Here is a 17,613-nt window from a genome sequence, read left to right as displayed (position 1 = left end):
TGTGTTGTTGTTGTGTACACGTTGCGGTGTGCACGTTGTTGTTTTGTCTTGTGTGCTGTGTACACGTTGTTGTGTGTACACGTTGTTGTTGTGTACACGTTGTTGTTGTGTACACGTTGTTGTTGTGTGTACACGTTGCGGTGTGCACGTTGTTGTTGTGTTGTTGTGCTGTGTGTACAGGTTGTTGTGTTGTTGTGCTGTGTGTACAGGTTGTTGTTGTGTTGTTGTGTACACGTTGTTGTGTACACGTCGCTGTGTGTCCACGTTGAACCGGGCGGAGTGCGCGTGACCCACTGAGCAGGGCGCCCCCGTAGAGCCTCGTGGCCATGCGGCTGCCGCCCCCCGCGTCGTCGTCTTCCTCTCCCGACAGCGCCCGGGAGGCCGCCTCGGGCGCCGCCAGGGACTGGGGACGCAAGGGACAGGGGGGGGGGGGCACGGGGGGGGGGGGGTGCACGGGGGGGGGGGTGCACGGGGGGGGGCACGCGGGGGGGGGCACAGGGGGGGGGCACGGAAGAGGCACGGGGGGGACACGGGGGAGGGGTGCACGGGGGGAGGCACGGGGGGTGCACGGGGGGGGGCACGGGGGGGGGGTGCACGGGGGGGGGGCACGGGGGGGGCACGGGGGGGGGCACGGGGGGAGGGGGGCTCGGGTTAGTTGGTTTGCTCGTAGATGGAGGTGGGCGAGGGGGATGTACTAGCTGCTGGTTGGCTCGGGCCAGCGTGTGTCACGTGGTTGTGTAATGATGGATACAAAGACAAAGATCCCCCGCATAGCCTTGGCAGACTGTTGGGGCAAGTGCTGTTAGCGAGCACCTATGAAGGCCGGCACGGCACACGAGGGGTGGGTGGATAGTATACCGCCCGGCCGCCTTTGTCTCCCTCGTGGCGATGTTTACACATCGCACCAGGTTCTCATTTGAGGCTGAGTCGATCTAGGGGAGATGGCTCCGGGACCATATATATTTATATATATTCGTCACCGGTGTTGGCTGTGAGCTGCAAATGGGTCGCCGGCTTCGTAGCGTAGTGTGTTCACCACTTCACTGCACGTGTTGGCACTCGTGCACACACACACATACACAACAAAAACAACAACAGCCGCCGCCGTTCACCACTAAGTGGTGGTGACATCACTACGGCGCATGTGCCACGTGAAGTGTCGAAGGCCCGCTGGCAGGATGTCATGAAACAGACCCAGGTGCCATGGGTTGAGTGACTGAGATGACTGCAGACGCGCCAGCTGTACTCCTCACTGCCAACTTTCAAACACCCAAACACCCACACACACAAACACATACACACAAACACCCACACACACAAACACCCACACACACAAACACCCACACACACAAACACCCACACACACAAACGCCCACACACACAAACGCCCACACACACAAACTCCCACACACACACTCACACATACAAACACCCACACACACAAACACCCACACACACAAACACCCACACACACATACACCCACACACACAAACACCCACACACACAAACACCCACACACACAAACACCCACACACACAAACACCCACACACACAAACGCCCACACACACAAACGCCCACACACACAAACGCCCACACACACAAACGCCCACACACACAAACTCCCACACACACAAACACCCACACACACAAACGCCCACACACACAAACGCCCACACACACAAACACCCACACACACAAACGCCCACACACACAAACACCCACACACACAAACACCCACACACACAAACACCCACACACACAAACACCCACACACACAAACACCCACACACACACTCACACACACACACAAACACCCACACACACACACACCCACACACACAAACACCCACACAAACACCCACACAAACACCCACACACACAAACACCCACACACACAAACACCCACACACACAAACACCCACACACACAAACACCCACACACACAAACACCCACACACACAAACGGCACTCACCACGAGGCCCAGTGAGGTGAACATCAGCGCGGACAGCACTTGCCACGCTCTGCAAGAGACACGCGCACAGCGCGAGGGGGACACAGGGGAGTCGTCATCGACTCCACCACCATCATAACCACCATCATCACCACCACCATCACCACCATCACCACCACCATCACAACCACCATCACCACCATCACAACCACCACCATCACCACCACCACCATCACAACCACCACCATCACCACCACCATCACAACCACCATCATCACCACCACCATCACCACCATCACCACCACCATCACAACCACCATCACCACCATCATCACAACCACCACCATCACCACCACCATCACCACCACCATCACCACCACCATCACAACCACCACCACCATCACCACCATCACAACCACCATCATCACCACCACCATCATCACAACCACCATCATCACCACCACCATCACCACCATCACAACCACCATCATCACCACCACCATCATCACAACCACCATCATCACCACCACCACCACCACCATCACAACCACCATCATCACCACCACCATCATCACAACCACCATCATCACCACCATCACCACCATCACAACCACCATCATCACCACCACCACCATCACCACCATCACAACCACCATCATCACCACCACCATCACTACCATCATAACCACCACCATCACCACCATCGCCACCATCACAACCACCATCACCTCCACCATCACAACCACCACCATCACCACCACCACCATCACAACCACCACCATCACAACCACCATCATCACAACCACCATCATCACCACCATCACCACCATCACAACCACCATCATCATCACCACCATCACCACCATCACCACCATCACAACCACTATCACCACCACCACCATCACAACGACCACCATCACAACCACCATCATCACCACCACCATCACTACCATCACAACCATCACCACCGCCATCATCCCTCCCGCAAGACTCGTAGAACGGGCGCCCTCGAGGGAAGGAGGTTAAGAGGGGGGGTTGAGAGGGGGGTTGAGAGGGGGGTTGAGAGGGGGGGTTTAGAGGGGGGTTGAGAGGGGGGTTGAGAGGGGGGGTTGAGAGGGGGGTTGAGAGGGGGGGGTTGAGAGGGGGGGTTGAGAGGGGGGTTGAGAGGGGGGGTTGAGAGGGGAGTTGAGAGGGGGGGGGTTGAGAGGGGGGGTTGAGAGGGGGGGTTGAGAGGGGGGGTTGAGAGGGGGGGTTGAGAGGGGGGGGGTTGAGAGGGGGGGTTGAGAGGGGGGGTTGAGAGGGGGGGTTGAGAGGGGGGGTTGAGAGGGGGGTTGAGAGGGGGGGGGTTGAGAGGGGGGGTTGAGAGGGGGGGTTGAGAGGGGGGTTGAGAGGGGGGGGTTGAGAGGGGGGGTTGAGAGGGGGGGTTGAGAGGGGGGGTTGAGAGGGGGGTTGAGAGGGGGGGTTGAGAGGGGGGGGTTGAGAGGGGGGGGTTGAGAGGGGGGGTTGAGAGGGGGGGTTGAGAGGGGGGGTTGAGAGAGGGGGTTGAGAGGGGGGTTGAGAGGGGGGGTTGAGAGGGGGGGGTTGAGAGGGGGGTTGAGAGGGGGGGTTGAGTGGGGGGGGTTGAGAGGGGGGGTTGAGAGGGGGGGGTTGAGAGGGGGGTTGAGAGGGGGGGTTGAGAGGGGGGGGTTGAGAGGGGGGGTTGAGAGGGGGGGGTTGAGAGGGGGGTTGAGAGGGGGGGTTGAGTGGGGGGTTGAGAGGGAGATTGGGAGGGAGTCGCCCGTAAGTAAGCAGGAGTGTTCTTTTTTTAGGGCAGTTCGGAACGTAAGAGGAACGGAACAGGAACGGAAGAGGACGTCGAGCGAGGGGTTTGCGCGGCAAAGATGATCCTGGCAGCGAGCAGATCCAGAGGTGCGTGGGGGATTATTGAAGACGCGCCGATTTGCAACGTTTAGGGCAACGATTTGGGTATCCTTGGACCCCGCTCCCGCTCTTCAATGCTGCTGAGTCGCGGGAGAGAGGAGGGGGGGGGGGGTCACTTCCCAGACGGTGAATCTACGTTGGGTGTGGAGAGTCGAAGGATGAAAATTAAACAACCTAATAGATCAGAAATCAACGGAGACAACATGATCGCTCGTCGTTCACATCGACATTAAATGTGTCAGTCCCGCGTGTCCTGAAGCCTGCACGGGTCACGCATTTGTGCAGGGTGAGGCGTGATGACGTCATAACGCACGAAACGGGCTCGACGCTGCGGGATGCCGGTGACGTCATCACGCAGGTGTGCGTGGTGACGTCACCACAGGCTCAAATTAGTGTATCCAAGTGGAGGATATCTTCTTACACGGGGGCTCATGTCGATGTCTGACTGTTACGTCACTCGTCAGCTGACCACGTGGGATGTATTTGTCTTTCACGTCGTGTGTCTGCACGGATGTGGACTCATTCATACGAGTCGCAGTGTCCCTGTTCAAGTCCAGCCTCAAGGTCTTCCTCTCTCCTGCTCTACCGTGGGAACTAAATAGTTAACACCACACACGCGCGCACATCCCAATGTCCCGGAGATGCCAGCCTCTCCACTGCGGTTACATTGAAAGGCGATGGGAATCCACATTGCGTCGTGTAAATGCCTTCCTCCTCTTCCCGCCTGCGACAATAGTTTTATGGATTTTATTTGTTACACGGGGCCCCCAAAAACGCCCCACCTGCGTCGCTATCGCTGCCTCGCAGCGGATACAATCGTCGTGGGCTGACGGCAATGATGGACTCTCTGACAGTAGAGAGATGCCACGCGGGATTATTGACTTACATCAGAAGCCTAACAATTTACACGAAGCGTCAATCTGTGTTCGTCTGGTTCAGCGGTGGTGGCCAGCGGCTCACAAGTGGAAGGTTGCGAGTTCAAATGCTGAGTGCGGGTTCAGCCTCAGCCGATGGTGCTCGCTTCACCATGCCGGGCATTGCCGGCTGGAGAGCACGCCTTCACAACGGCGTGGCACCTCAAGGTGAGGTGTGACCAGGACCACTGCCCGGCCACCTTTGCCTCCCCAGTGCTGATGATGTATGTATACACGGTGCGCCAGGTACCTATTTAAGGTTGAATGAATCCCAAAGGGGCTCAGGGTCGGTTGATACATCACTCGATGCTGATGGCAGCCATGAATTGAAATCAGGACATGAGGTGTTTCTTGGGTTAGATGGATGATATTGGTCACGATACTCCAACTGATACTCCTGCTGTTAGGGAGTGACTCATGCTGCCAGCTATGGCTGCAAAGTTTGGTCGTACATGTTATGTATATAGTTTATTGTTACATTTGAATGACAGTTCCTATGATCACTGTTACATTGTTTTTATAGCTTTATTTTGGTGATTTCCAAAACTTTTGGTTTAGCCATGTTTGTTTGTTGAAGTACAGAGTTAGCCTGATAACTTTAAATTGTCTTATGGTTGTTATTGTTTGACTTGCATCCCACTGGGATTTTTGCACACAGTGTTGAAATGCGGTGCTTTTTCTGGAAGACTTTGCTGTTTTTTCCTGGATTTTTCTGCTGCGCGTAGTCACTTTAAGATGTTTCTTGTTCATGTTTTTGTTTGTTGCAGTTGCACCCGAGTCAAGAGCCGCATGGCTCACAGGGCTATACATGAACTGAACTGAACGAAAGCCTACGTGTGAAACTGAAATCAGGATGCCACGCTCGTAGCGTCTCTATTATACTCAGATACATCTCTGCTATGATTGAGGGCCATTGCCAGAAATGTCACTTCTATATCCTTTTAGAGGCAGCGTCATTGGTGAATGTGTTGAGTTTTTGTTCGTATGCGCCGCTGCCAATCCCTTAGCCACACGGGGTGAGGCATTGTAAGAAGGCTCCATCACATCCCGCGGGCATTCCATATCGCTGGGGGGGGGGGCGAGGAGAACAGCACGGCATCAAGAGGCTCTCGTCCCCTTTCACACGAGACGATGAATGGGGACGAGAGATAGAGAGGAAAGCCCTTCAGGCCATGGCCAGCCATCGAGACGGGGTGGATAATGGAGCCAGGCGCGGACCAGTGCAGCCCGCGAGCGCCGCTGTCGTGAGCTTATGTGTGGAAGCTCCCAAGCGCGTGGAGCGAAACGTCGGACAAGACGCCGAACAACATGCGGTACATCGCGAGAACACGGCTGAGAGGTACACAGCACGGAGCATAATGAATGCACGGCCTTCTTACCCCTCCATATCTGGATGAAGGCCTCCCCACGCCCAGTCGGCCGTGGGGGTTGTTTGACTTTACTGCACCGGTCAGAGCATAGAAGTACCCTCGCTGTTCCCCCTGCTGTGCGTGGTGCCCACACAACCCAAGGACTATCCAGGCTCAAACCTGCTTAGCTAAGATCCGCAAGAGATGGGCGGCTACAACTAATCAACCGCCGCATAGAGTCGACTTCAAATGTTAGGGGGGTTCTTCGACTTCATCGACTAATCGCTGCTTCTCCACACTCTCTCTCTTTTCACGCAACGGATTATCTCCATTGGACGCAATCGCCTCCATCACGAGCACGCAGACCGCACACACACAGCCCCCTGTCTCCCTCCCCACCTCATTGGCAGCCTGCCCAGCCCCCCCCCCGCCTCCCTTATCCGTCTATCGCCGGTCTAATGATGCGTTTCGCCGGCCAAACGATGCAGAGTGAATCTGGGCACAATTGCAACGTCCTTAGCAGATGGCGAGACGGAGCGAGATGTGCCCAGCCGCACGAGCGAGGAGGAGGCGGTGTTGAGTCATTGTTCCGAGCTGGCTGTGGGGGGGGGGCACGCGGTGTGGTCCAGGGTTGCGCTGAACGCTCGCGCGATTGTGCGGAGGCCAAGAGGAGGAAGGGGAGGAGGAGGAGGACGAGGGGGGTGTGAACGAGGATGACGAGGGGGAGTTGTGGTTGATTTTAGAATCCTCGCCACCACGCATACACTGGCGGGTAGCAGCTGGACAACCCCCCCCCCCCTGAAAATCATAACAACAAGAAAGAGCCCCTTTGTCAATCCACTGCTGGATGAAGGCTTCCCAGTGTTGTATCGGTCATAGGGATTGTCTCACCAGACTGATGGGACGAGTGCTGTTCGCGAGCACCTACTAAGCAGGGCACGGGACGTGAAGGGGTGGTATGGCAAGAACCTCGCGCGGCCACTTTTATCTCCCCAAATAATAAATTTACGTTTTTGAAACAATACAATCTGACAGCCTTGTGGTCCTTTTTTGGGCCACCCTGCTGATGCGACCAAAAAAGGCGACTTTTCTCCACATACTTTGGCTGCATAAACAAAATTCTGCTGATAAACATCGGGGCAGAGTCCTCGGATGACGATGGCCCTTAGCGTCATCTAGGTCTCATCTAGCGATTCTGAACGTGTTTATTGCGTATATGCACACATAACAAGCGGCGAAACAGACATTAGGCATCGCGTGATGGCGCAGTGTAATTTAATTTCCCGTTTAACGTTTTCCAGATACTGCTGAAAGCGTGGCCTAACCCGAAATAAATATGGATCAGCGTTGAAAGCATTCGTGAAATGATCTCTGCCTCTGATACAATATACATCAAGCTTTAGGATAGAGTTGTGCTGCCATTAGGGACTCTCCCTAGAGAAAACCGGCCACATTGATAAAAAGGACTTGGACAAAAGTTGGAGAAAAAAAAAACCAGCGCTAAAAGAACCCGCCTGGGCACTCCGGCCCTACCAGCTTGGAGGCACCCTCCACGGAAAAGCAACTATCCGAGCCACATTGTCTCATCGCGGCCTACCCACACACTCTCTTCCTGCGCGCGCGCCCTACGAGCGTGAGCGCTGCCGTTATTAAACGGCTTCCAGGACAAACGCATGTTGGAAAGCGTAACGGAACCCGTGCGTGGGTATGATTTTTCTTCCTTGTCTCCGTAAGTCTCGGGGCACGGTTGGCGTGGTGCTGGAGGATGGAACAACGCGTCCCTGGCGGCACCATCTCGGCTGGTTCCTCCCACACACAGCCCCCCATTCAATCCCCCCCCCACCAGCCCCCCACCAGCCCCCCACCAGCCCCTCATCCAGCTGAAACAGACAACAGCTGTCGAGATGGGAGCGATATCCGATGCGTTTCCCGAGATTAATCAAGATTCGGGTCAGTGCCCTGGCGAGAGTGGAGCGACGGTCATCGCCATTGGCAACCCTGATCAATTTGGTACGGACATTCACATTCCCATGACGGGGGCGAGTTGATCAATAGAGCATCAACTGATGACGTGATGAAATGACGATGATGACTTCCAAGAACGTGATACTAACACATATCGACTGTTAGTCCATAACACTGCCCTAAATGCATGACCGCCACAGATAGTATAAAGAAGGGTCATTGTCCGAAACGTCACCTATTATATTTGTCTTACTCTTTAGGGCAGCGCTGTTGATGTACCTGTTGAGCTCTTGGATGAAACTGATTCAACAGAGGACCGTGGTGGCGACGGATTCCCGGAGGCGTTCATCCAGCAGTGGATCGCTCATGTCCGCTGCTGCTGCTGCTGGAGGGAAACCAGCTGGGTCGTCCCCTCCAACACCACCCCCACCCACCACCCACCCACACCCACCACCCACACCCACCACCCACACCCACCACCCACCACCCACACCCGGAATGTGAACTTGGATGTTTACAATTGTGGGGAGCTGAGCCCTTTGACCATTGCATCACCATCCATGCGGATTCATATTTTGTATGGACAATCGGATGCAATATCCGTGGTGGGGGGGGGGGCAGAAGAGGTAGAGGGGGTCGGGGTGGGGGGGTCACGGGGGGAGGGAGGGGGCTGTGATTGACAGCTCTTTCCGCTCGTGGTGTGTGTGAGTCTATAGCCACACGAGACAAACATGAAAATCGTGTCTCGGATAAACATCATCCCATTTATATTGCTCGCGCAACCGGGAATAGCCCACAAAGGTTGTGTATATAGTCCACGCTTGGATACAAAGACGCACCACGCATACAAATACAGTACATAGCCACAGTGATGACGAGCAGACGCGTGCAATGCGCCTCGGTTGCGGGCCGCTTTCCCTTGGCACGTATCGCCCAGTAATTTCCTCTCAGCTGCGGGTATCATTAATATCGATAAGAGTTCATTAGGGCCTTAATTATCACTGCACGTTAGTAAGCGCGGCGGTGGCGACGGCGGCCAAACGGACCGCGGTGCGGCGTGAGGCAGAGCGAAGCTTCACTTCGGAGTGCGGGGTGGGAGGACGGCCTCGGGGCGAGATGTGCAAGTCCGTGACAATCTCGAGTTACGTCAGAGATTTCATAACAATTCGTGCCACCGTCAAAACCGACAGCATCGCAAATGTTAAGCGCATCGCGAGGGCGGTAGCGGCGACAGCTCTGCAGAAGTTGCCCATGAAACAGCTTTGCGGGAAATTGCATTTCAAACGGCCTCGGTTTCGTCTGTAACATAAATAAATAAAAATCTGCGCCGCTTGGGGAAACGAGAGCCGCGGTGCCGCTATCTTCACTTTCACGAGCGCGGCTGTCTGGAGACTGCCGCGGATTTCTAAGTCCGAGCGTGAGATGGTTTGTCAGTGCCGATGATTCACGCTGACGATAGGAGGGTGGTGCTGGGTGTTGCTCAACTCATTAAATATAAAACACACGCGCTCCCTTTAAACGGAATCGCATCACTGGACGAGGTGGCTGTCTAGTTGATGGGATTCATAATGATCGTGTCAGAAACACGTGCACAAAGACAAAGATCTCCGGGTTTTTTTCGCCTTAACACTGTTGTTAAGGCAAGTCATGTGTGCCAGAATCGATGAAGGCCGACACGGCACATGAGACGGTGGGTGGCCAACAGCCTAATCGCCGATGTTGACACGCTGCAACAGCTACTAACTTCACGGCGGAGACGATCCGGCGGGGCCGTTTGAAAGAGTCGCCACTGTTATAGGTCGTGAGCGGGAACTGAACTCGGGTGGCCGGGTACGTAGCGCAGTGCGCTAACCACTACACTACCACTCCCCCCCCCGCACACACGTACACACCACACGTACACACCACACGTACACACCACACGTACACACCACACGTACACAGACCGAGCGGACGCACACAGCCGAGAGCGCGAGTCGAAGCCCCGAGTCTGCGTGTCTCTGTCTCGCTCTCTGTCTCTCGCGGTGGTGATCGTGGCGTGGCCGTGCCAGTTACACCACCGACGCCCTGGCTTTTAAATCCGAGTTTCACCTGTCGATTGCTTTCTTGTGTGTGCATCGTGGTTAGCTGGAGCGGTCGTGTAGTGGTTAGCGCACTGCGCTACGAACGCGCTCACGCCCAATAACAGTGGCGAACATTAGAACCAGTCCTCGGTCTCTCCTCGGCCGAGTCATCCTGAAAAGTGAAGTTGGTTCCGTGTGTACACACCGACACTGGGGAGGCTGGGCGTGGTGTGTGCTAACCCACCCCCTCGTGTGCCATGCCGGCCTGCTCGCAAACAACACTTGCCCCGACATTCTCTTGGAGGCTATATGGGAGATCTTTGCCCCCTGATGCGCACCGGCACGCGCGTGAACGCGTGCGCAGAGCCGCGCTCGTTTCCCTTGAGGAGGTGAGGCGAGATGATGGGGCGCAGTGTGGGCGAGTGGCGAGGGGTGATGAACGTAGTGAGAACGGAGGGCAGTGGTCGGGAAGAGGGAGAAGAGAGACGTTTAAAGAGAGGAAAGGAAGGCAGGAGATGAAGGCGGGGGGGGGGCAAGGACTGTGTGGTGGTGGTGGGGGGCGAGGTTGGGAGGAAGGAATTGGAGGGAGGAAGCGGGGTTGGGAGGAAGTGATTTGAAGGAGGCGAGCGAGGCGTGCAGGGGGCAGAGGAAGCGACGGGAGGGGGCAGGGCGGGGGGCAGCCCTGAGGAGAAGGCGCGAGGGATGGAGGGGGGGCACAATGGTGCGGGGGGGGGGGAGACGGAATCCACCGAACCCACGACCACGTGGCCTCTCACCTGAGTCCGATAGGCTGCCGCACCGTAAACTTCTGCTCGTTGCCCAGAACTTGGCTGATCTGCGGCCACAGAGAGGGGGGCGGGGTGGGGGGGGTAGACCACACAGTGCGGTTCATCACGAGACGTCGAGACGCGATTACCCACGCATGCCGAGCCCGGCAGACACCGTCGTCGATACATTATTATCGCCGGACCACTTCGATCTCTCGGCGCGGCAGTCACAAGACGAGGCAGGCCTCTTAAATGCAACGGGCCATCCGCAGGTGGCGTGCGTCAGGGTCAGGTGTGGGCACTCGAGGCACACTGCGGGCCAGAGCGGCGTGAGCGAGAAAATCGCCTTCAACTCTCCTCCACATTCATCGCCCCGGCGTGCGGCGCGCGGCCTTGTCAACAACAACAACAACATCAATAACAACAACATAAATAACAACATCAACAACATCAATAACAACAACCCGCCGGAATATAAAATGCACGAGGAGCGATGCCATTTTGTCCACGCGAGACAAACGACGGCTTTCAATGCGGGAGGAGATGCGACCGTGTGGGATTGCCCGCACACAAAGATCCCCCGTGTAGCCTTAACAGGCTGTTGGGGCAAGTGCTGTTAGCGAGTAGCACCTATGAAGGCCGGCACGGCACACGCCGCTATCAGTACACGTGTCACTCTGAGTACACGTGTGACGTCACTATGACTACACGTGTCACTGTGAGTACACGTGTGACGTCACTATGAGTACACGTGTCACTATGCGTACACGTGTGACGTCACTATGACTACACGCGTCACGTGTCCGTCCGTGTCGTGGGGACAAACACATCGCTCGGGCAGCCCGACGAGCCACGCGCCCCGGAGGCGGCGACTCGCATCGTCGGTGGACTCGCGACATCATCGTCGTCACGGCCAGCAGGACGAACCGCGGCAATGGCCGTGATCCAACTCTCACATTTCTTTTTGGCTTCTTCATGAACCGAACTAATGCCCTGAAAAAGCCCCCAGCACGTGCAGCGTAACGTCGGACATCACGACAAAGAGCACACGGCCACAACATCGACTGATACACACAAACACAACACAAACACACAACACAACCACAACACCACACCACACACATACACAACACAAACACAACACAAACACACAAACACAACACAAACACAACACAACCACAACACAACACATACACAACACAAACACAACACATACACAACACTGCCACAACATCGACTGATACACACAAACACAACACAGACAACACAACACAAACACAACACAAAACACAACACAGACACACAAACACACCACAAAACACAACACAACCACAACACCACACACAAACACAACACAAACACAACACATACACAACACTGCCAGAGCATCGACTGCCACACACAACACAAACACAACGTAGACAGTCACAACACAAACACAACACACACACACATACACAAACACATACACAACGTAGACTGCCACACACAAACACAACACAAACACAACACCACACACATACACACAAACACAACACGAACACAACACATACACACACACACAACACAACACATACACAACACAACACATACACACCACATACACAACACAAACAACACGGCACACACATACATAGCGCGGCGTGGACATTTTGACTCCATGATCATGAGGAACCGCTCAGTTCACGACGTGGGATGACAGAAGAGCTGTACAGATGCCACCGGTGCAGGGCCGAGGGAGGAGAGAGGGAGACCGAGGGGGGATCGGCAGGGTGCGGTGGGGCGAGACACGGGGGCAAGGACGTGACTCGAGAAGACGCGGAGAACGGAGGCTCACGGGGAGAGATGGAGAGAGAGCGAGACGCTGACCCCCCCCCCCCCCGTGCATTCAGTGAAACTTGTGGCTAAGAAGAAGAAAAAATAACGATATGAGATGATAGATCTCGGCATTTGTGCCGGCCGGTATATCTTATATTGAAATAAGCGACGGGGGATTGCACGCAATTGCATTAGCTCACAAAAGCTGCCATTCACAGCACGCATGCAGTGCCATTGAGATGCGGAGAGCGATTTAATGCAACCGCATCTCGGGATGTTTGCATAGATGAGTGGGGGCGAGGGGGGGGGTATGAGTAGTGCGAGAGGGGGGCACAGAAAGGCATCCTCTGGGGGGTTGACAGACTACTCTCTGACATCCCCAACGCCCATTTACATGTTCAGCCATTCTCAATCCACCAAAGGTTAAGGTCTCCAGAATCATGGGGGGTTTTTGGCCATACCTCCCCACGCTGGCCATCGTGGGGTGGCCCATGGTGGGGTGGCGTGGTGAAGGGAGGGCACGGGAGGAGGCAAGCGTGATGTCGTTGTTGTAAACGTCACCCTCTTGGGGTGAAGTTGTTGTTGTAAACGTCACCCTCTTGGGGTGAAGTGAGCGAAGAGGGAATGGCGCACGCACTGAACACACAGTGACGTGTACACTGAACACACACACAGTGACGTGTACACAAAACACACACACAGTGACGTGTACACTGAACACACACACACACAGTGACGTGTACACTGAACACACACACAGTGACGTGTACACTGAACACACACACAGTGACGCGTACACTGAACACACACACACAGTGACGTGTACACTGAACACACACACACAGCGATGTGTACACAGATAGGGACCAACACTCAATTGAAAACTAATTTCTTGAGAACTTATTTTTGTGTTTAGTTTATTGTCCTTCCCCGGCATCACCGATCAGTAGTTGACTACGTGCGGTGCGAAAGAAGTTCAACATACATACATGCACCCAGCGGTAGCGCCGTCAGGGTTTGTTGCATAATTCACGATTCGAACCCCCGGCCGTCCTGGTTAATGCTGCGGGGTGTATTAACCGCGAATAACATCGCGTCGGCTGCGTCAAGCAAAGGCCACGTGGCACCACCGTCACGGCCCACATGTGCACTCTACACGAGCGATTTACTCAACCGGAAAACACACGGCAATCGTCGTACTGTACAAAAAAAAATAGTTTTCAGGATCCTCCTAAAAAGTAAAATTGAGGCTCAATATTAGTGGGAAAACAAAGACGAATAATATCAACAAATTAGTCAAATGCTGACGCAGCCACGCGAACAGCCTGTAAGCTGATCTAACGCTGCGAAATATAATTACTTCTTAAATGCTTATCTCCTAATGAGCTGCTATCAGCGCCACGCCGCCATGAGTCGGGGAACCCGTTTTCTTGTTTTTGGAACTCTCGCAGAAAGCAAAGGACAACCGCGGAAGACGACACTGCAGAACGCCTTCCGAGCTCCCTGCCACCGCATTGTGGCTCCTCAGCGCTAGGCGCGCGGCAGCCAAACCGATGCGTGGTGGAGACTTGTTTTTCTTCTTCTCAGTCCGAAAATAGACCCGTGTTTGGGCTGAGCGCCGAATTCAGTGGAAACCAAGTTAACGCGATGGGCTTCTTGGAGCCATTGGTCACCGCAGTGGCGTAGCAATCGAGTGTGCAGGCGATGTAACTGCACAGTGCCGCGCGGTCCGGATCTTGGCGGGCTGTGAAGAGGGAGGGGAATTGAGCAGGTGGCCCCCTCCTTTTAGACTAAAAACTATGAAACTAAACTATTTTTTATTTTACCAGGTGAGACCCATTGAGCTATGTAGTTCTATTTCAGAAGCCACCTGGCCACAAATTATAGCTCAACGAAGTGGCTTATGACGTGGCAATTTAGAGCATACTCTAAACGCATATTGAGTCTAAATGTGGAGGGGAAAACCGGAGGACCCGGAGAAAAATCCACGTGACCAAGGGGAGAGAGAGACACTCCAACTCCAAATATACAGCAGCAGGCGTCAGGGTCAGGATGGAACCCACGACCTCCTGTGTACGAGGCGAGGAAGTGAATATCTCCCAGCCACCGTGGCACCCCCTGTGGCATGGTCCGCGTGGCCCATGCTGACCGCGCTACGCCACGGGGTCACCATGCTGAGGCCATCTCCTCGCCGCACCTTAGAACCCGGTGGGGTCACAGTTGCGGGGGGGGGGGCAGAGACCCGGATTCGAACCTAGGTCCGCAACGACGCCGTTGAAACCCACGTGGAGCCACTCGGACCACCTCGATCGTGTTTATTAACGCACCATCACGGGTGGGCAAGACACGGTCAATTTGAAACGGAAATTAGGTAAACATTTTCATGCAAAATGAGCGTGAGTAGCGAATCGTTCTGCTATTGTCCGGCGTGCATTCTGCTCGAGCCCTCAGCCACCGCGTGCACGAGGAAAGGCTGCAATGCCCGTGGCTATACATTTTTAGAATTCATGAGGAGGGGGGGGGGCTAAGTCCCATTCAGCCCCCTCCCCCACCGACGCTATGGGGCGGTGAGTCGGCAGTGGAATTCATGGCTGACTAATTTGCGAGCCAAACGTGCCCGGAAGATTTGATGCGATGGGAAGCTCCCCCCCCCCCCCCCAGTGAGATTTGCACTTCAAAGTCAGTGCGAGGGGAGGGGATAGCGGAGGACGATGATGGGCAGGAAAGGTGGGAGAGTTGTGGGGGAGGGGGGGAGCTGTTCTCACACCTTGGCATGTGTCCTTTCGGTGGAGGTAAAGGGTTGCTTTCATCTCCGCAGGAAAATACCAACAATGTCGCAGTCGCGAGCAATTAAATCGCCTCCTCTCGGCGGTCAACGCCCTCGGCGCAGGCCGTGAAGCCGGCTGGCGTTGGTCTTCGTCTGGGTCCGCGCCTGTCCGTCGGGATGGTTTTGTGGTTTTGTTTTGTGTTACAGTTTTATCGCCTTTAACGTCCTGTTCGTTGCGCAACGATTTGTCGCGACGTGGCCACTCGCCGTGGCACTGCGTGCGCCCCTGCGGGTGCGTTCCGCGGAGCGGCTGTGTGTGTTGTTCTAGAGTCGTACCGCGTGCTGCTCGGCGCAATGTCCGACGTTTCGCTCCACGTGTCGCTCGTTAAGAAGCTCCCTGCACTCGTGTGCGTGTGTGTGACATGCCTCATAGGGCCCCCTTGCAAAACAGATCCAGGTGCGATTGTTCCACTGCTAGATGAGAGCCTCCCTACGCGGCGACGGTCGTGGGTGTCACTTGACCATACTTCACCATACTGGTCAGTGAGATTTGTTGATGGAGGGCAGCATAGCAGTACAGTACGACGGTGTATTTTTTCCAGCTTCTACCTGCCCAGCACATATCCCCGAAGTCGCTGATGAGGATCTGTCAGTATGTAAGTGGTCACCCATCCAACCAGTAACCAGGATCAAGCCCGCTTAGCTTCCGAGATCGCGCGGATCCCCGGTGTGTCATCACACACACGCGTGTGTGTGTGTCATCACACGTGTGTGTGTGTCATCACACACACGCGTGTGTGTGATGACACACACGCGTGTGTGTGTGTCATCACACGTGTGTGTGTGTCATCACACACACGCGTGCGTGTGATGACACACACACACGCGTGTGTGTGTGTCATCACACGCGTGTGTGTGTGTCATCACACGTGTGTGTGTGTCATCACACACACGCGTGTGTGTGTCATCACACGCGTGTTTGTGTGTCATCACACGCGTGTGTGTGTGTGTGTGTCATTACACACGTGTGTGTGTCATCACACACACACACGCGTGTGTATGTGTCATTGCACACGTGTCTGTCATCACACGCATGTGTGTGTGTGCCCATACACGGCATTAGAGGCTGCGTGGGTATAACTGTGTGTGCTCGTTATGGATGGATGTTGAACTTCATCGTTACCGCATTCAGTATTAGCAATATATTTATTTAGCTAATTAATTTAATAAATCATATACTAAATTAGACGTGCCGGCATTTGCCTGTCTGTCTCAATGTCTGCCTTATCTGTCTGCCTGTCCCGCTGTCCCTCAGTGTGCCCGTCTGTCTGTCCGTCTGTCTGTTCATGGATATTTTCGTCTGACTCCCTGTCTATGTGCAGGATGCCTATCTGTTGGTATGACTGTCAATCTCTCGGTGTATTCGTCTATCTGTCTGCCTATCGGTCTCTTTATCTGTCTGTTGAGCTGTTTGCCTGTCTGTCTGTGTATCTGTCTGCCTGTTGACCTGTGTGTCTATCCGTCTGGGTGTACGTGTGCCGGTGCGTCTGTCGGAATCCCGCAGTCCATGCGGGTCGCATCGCAGCACTCGCCGCGAGGGTGGGCGCGTGACTCGGGACACTGCGTGCCTGGGACACCGAGCGGTGCGCACAGAGCCGGGGCGAGGGGGGAGGGAGAGAGGGAGGGGGGGAGAGGGGGAGGGAGAGAGGGAGGGGGGGGAGAGGGGGAGAGGGGGAGGGAGAGAGGGAGGGGGGAGGGAGGGAGGGAGGGGGGAGGGAGGGAAGAAGGGTGGAGGGAGAATGCCGCCACCCAGCAACCTCCTCCAAAAAACATCTCAATTAACGCGACAACTGGTGGTGGTGGTGGTGCTTCTGCTCCTGTGTCGACGGTGGTTCACAAGCACCACGCAACAAACGTCTCCACACACTCATCAGCTACGTCGTCTTCACAGCAACAGGTGTATGCAAGAGGTCACTTTCCTGGCAACTGTCCTTTCTCTGTTATCAAGAGGAAGGGCCGTTTCTCGAAATGTCGGATTTGATCAAATATGTGTTTTCTTTCAGACCACTCACTGTTCGTGAAAAATGTGCTGAGTG

At 55.0% G+C, this 17,613-nt stretch overlaps 1 protein-coding gene across 9 annotated transcripts in view; it reads right to left on the bottom strand.

Moving 5' to 3' along the window:
* TP53I11 (tumor protein p53 inducible protein 11) overlaps nt 1–17,613 on the bottom strand; it is a 54,787-nt gene that overhangs the window by 10,954 nt on the left and 26,220 nt on the right. For all 9 annotated transcript variants that reach the window (XR_013637112.1, XR_013637113.1, XR_013637116.1 and 6 more), the window contains 3 exons: nt 10,942–11,000; nt 1,976–2,024; nt 295–403 (listed from right to left, as the gene is read on the bottom strand). Coding sequence is in view for 2 of the 9 variants with exons in the window: in XM_078859334.1 (XP_078715460.1) it covers nt 295–403; nt 1,976–2,024; nt 10,942–11,000 (217 nt within the window). In the remaining 7 variants the exon portion in view is untranslated. The remainder of the gene's footprint in view (nt 1–294; nt 404–1,975; nt 2,025–10,941; nt 11,001–17,613) is intronic.

This window comes from Lampetra fluviatilis, chromosome 8 (genome assembly GCF_964198595.1).
Source record: "Lampetra fluviatilis chromosome 8, kcLamFluv1.1, whole genome shotgun sequence".
NCBI classification, from domain to species: domain Eukaryota; kingdom Metazoa; phylum Chordata; class Hyperoartia; order Petromyzontiformes; family Petromyzontidae; genus Lampetra; species Lampetra fluviatilis.
Note: the sequence above shows the minus strand (reverse complement) of the source record. Positions and strands in the feature narration are given on the sequence as shown.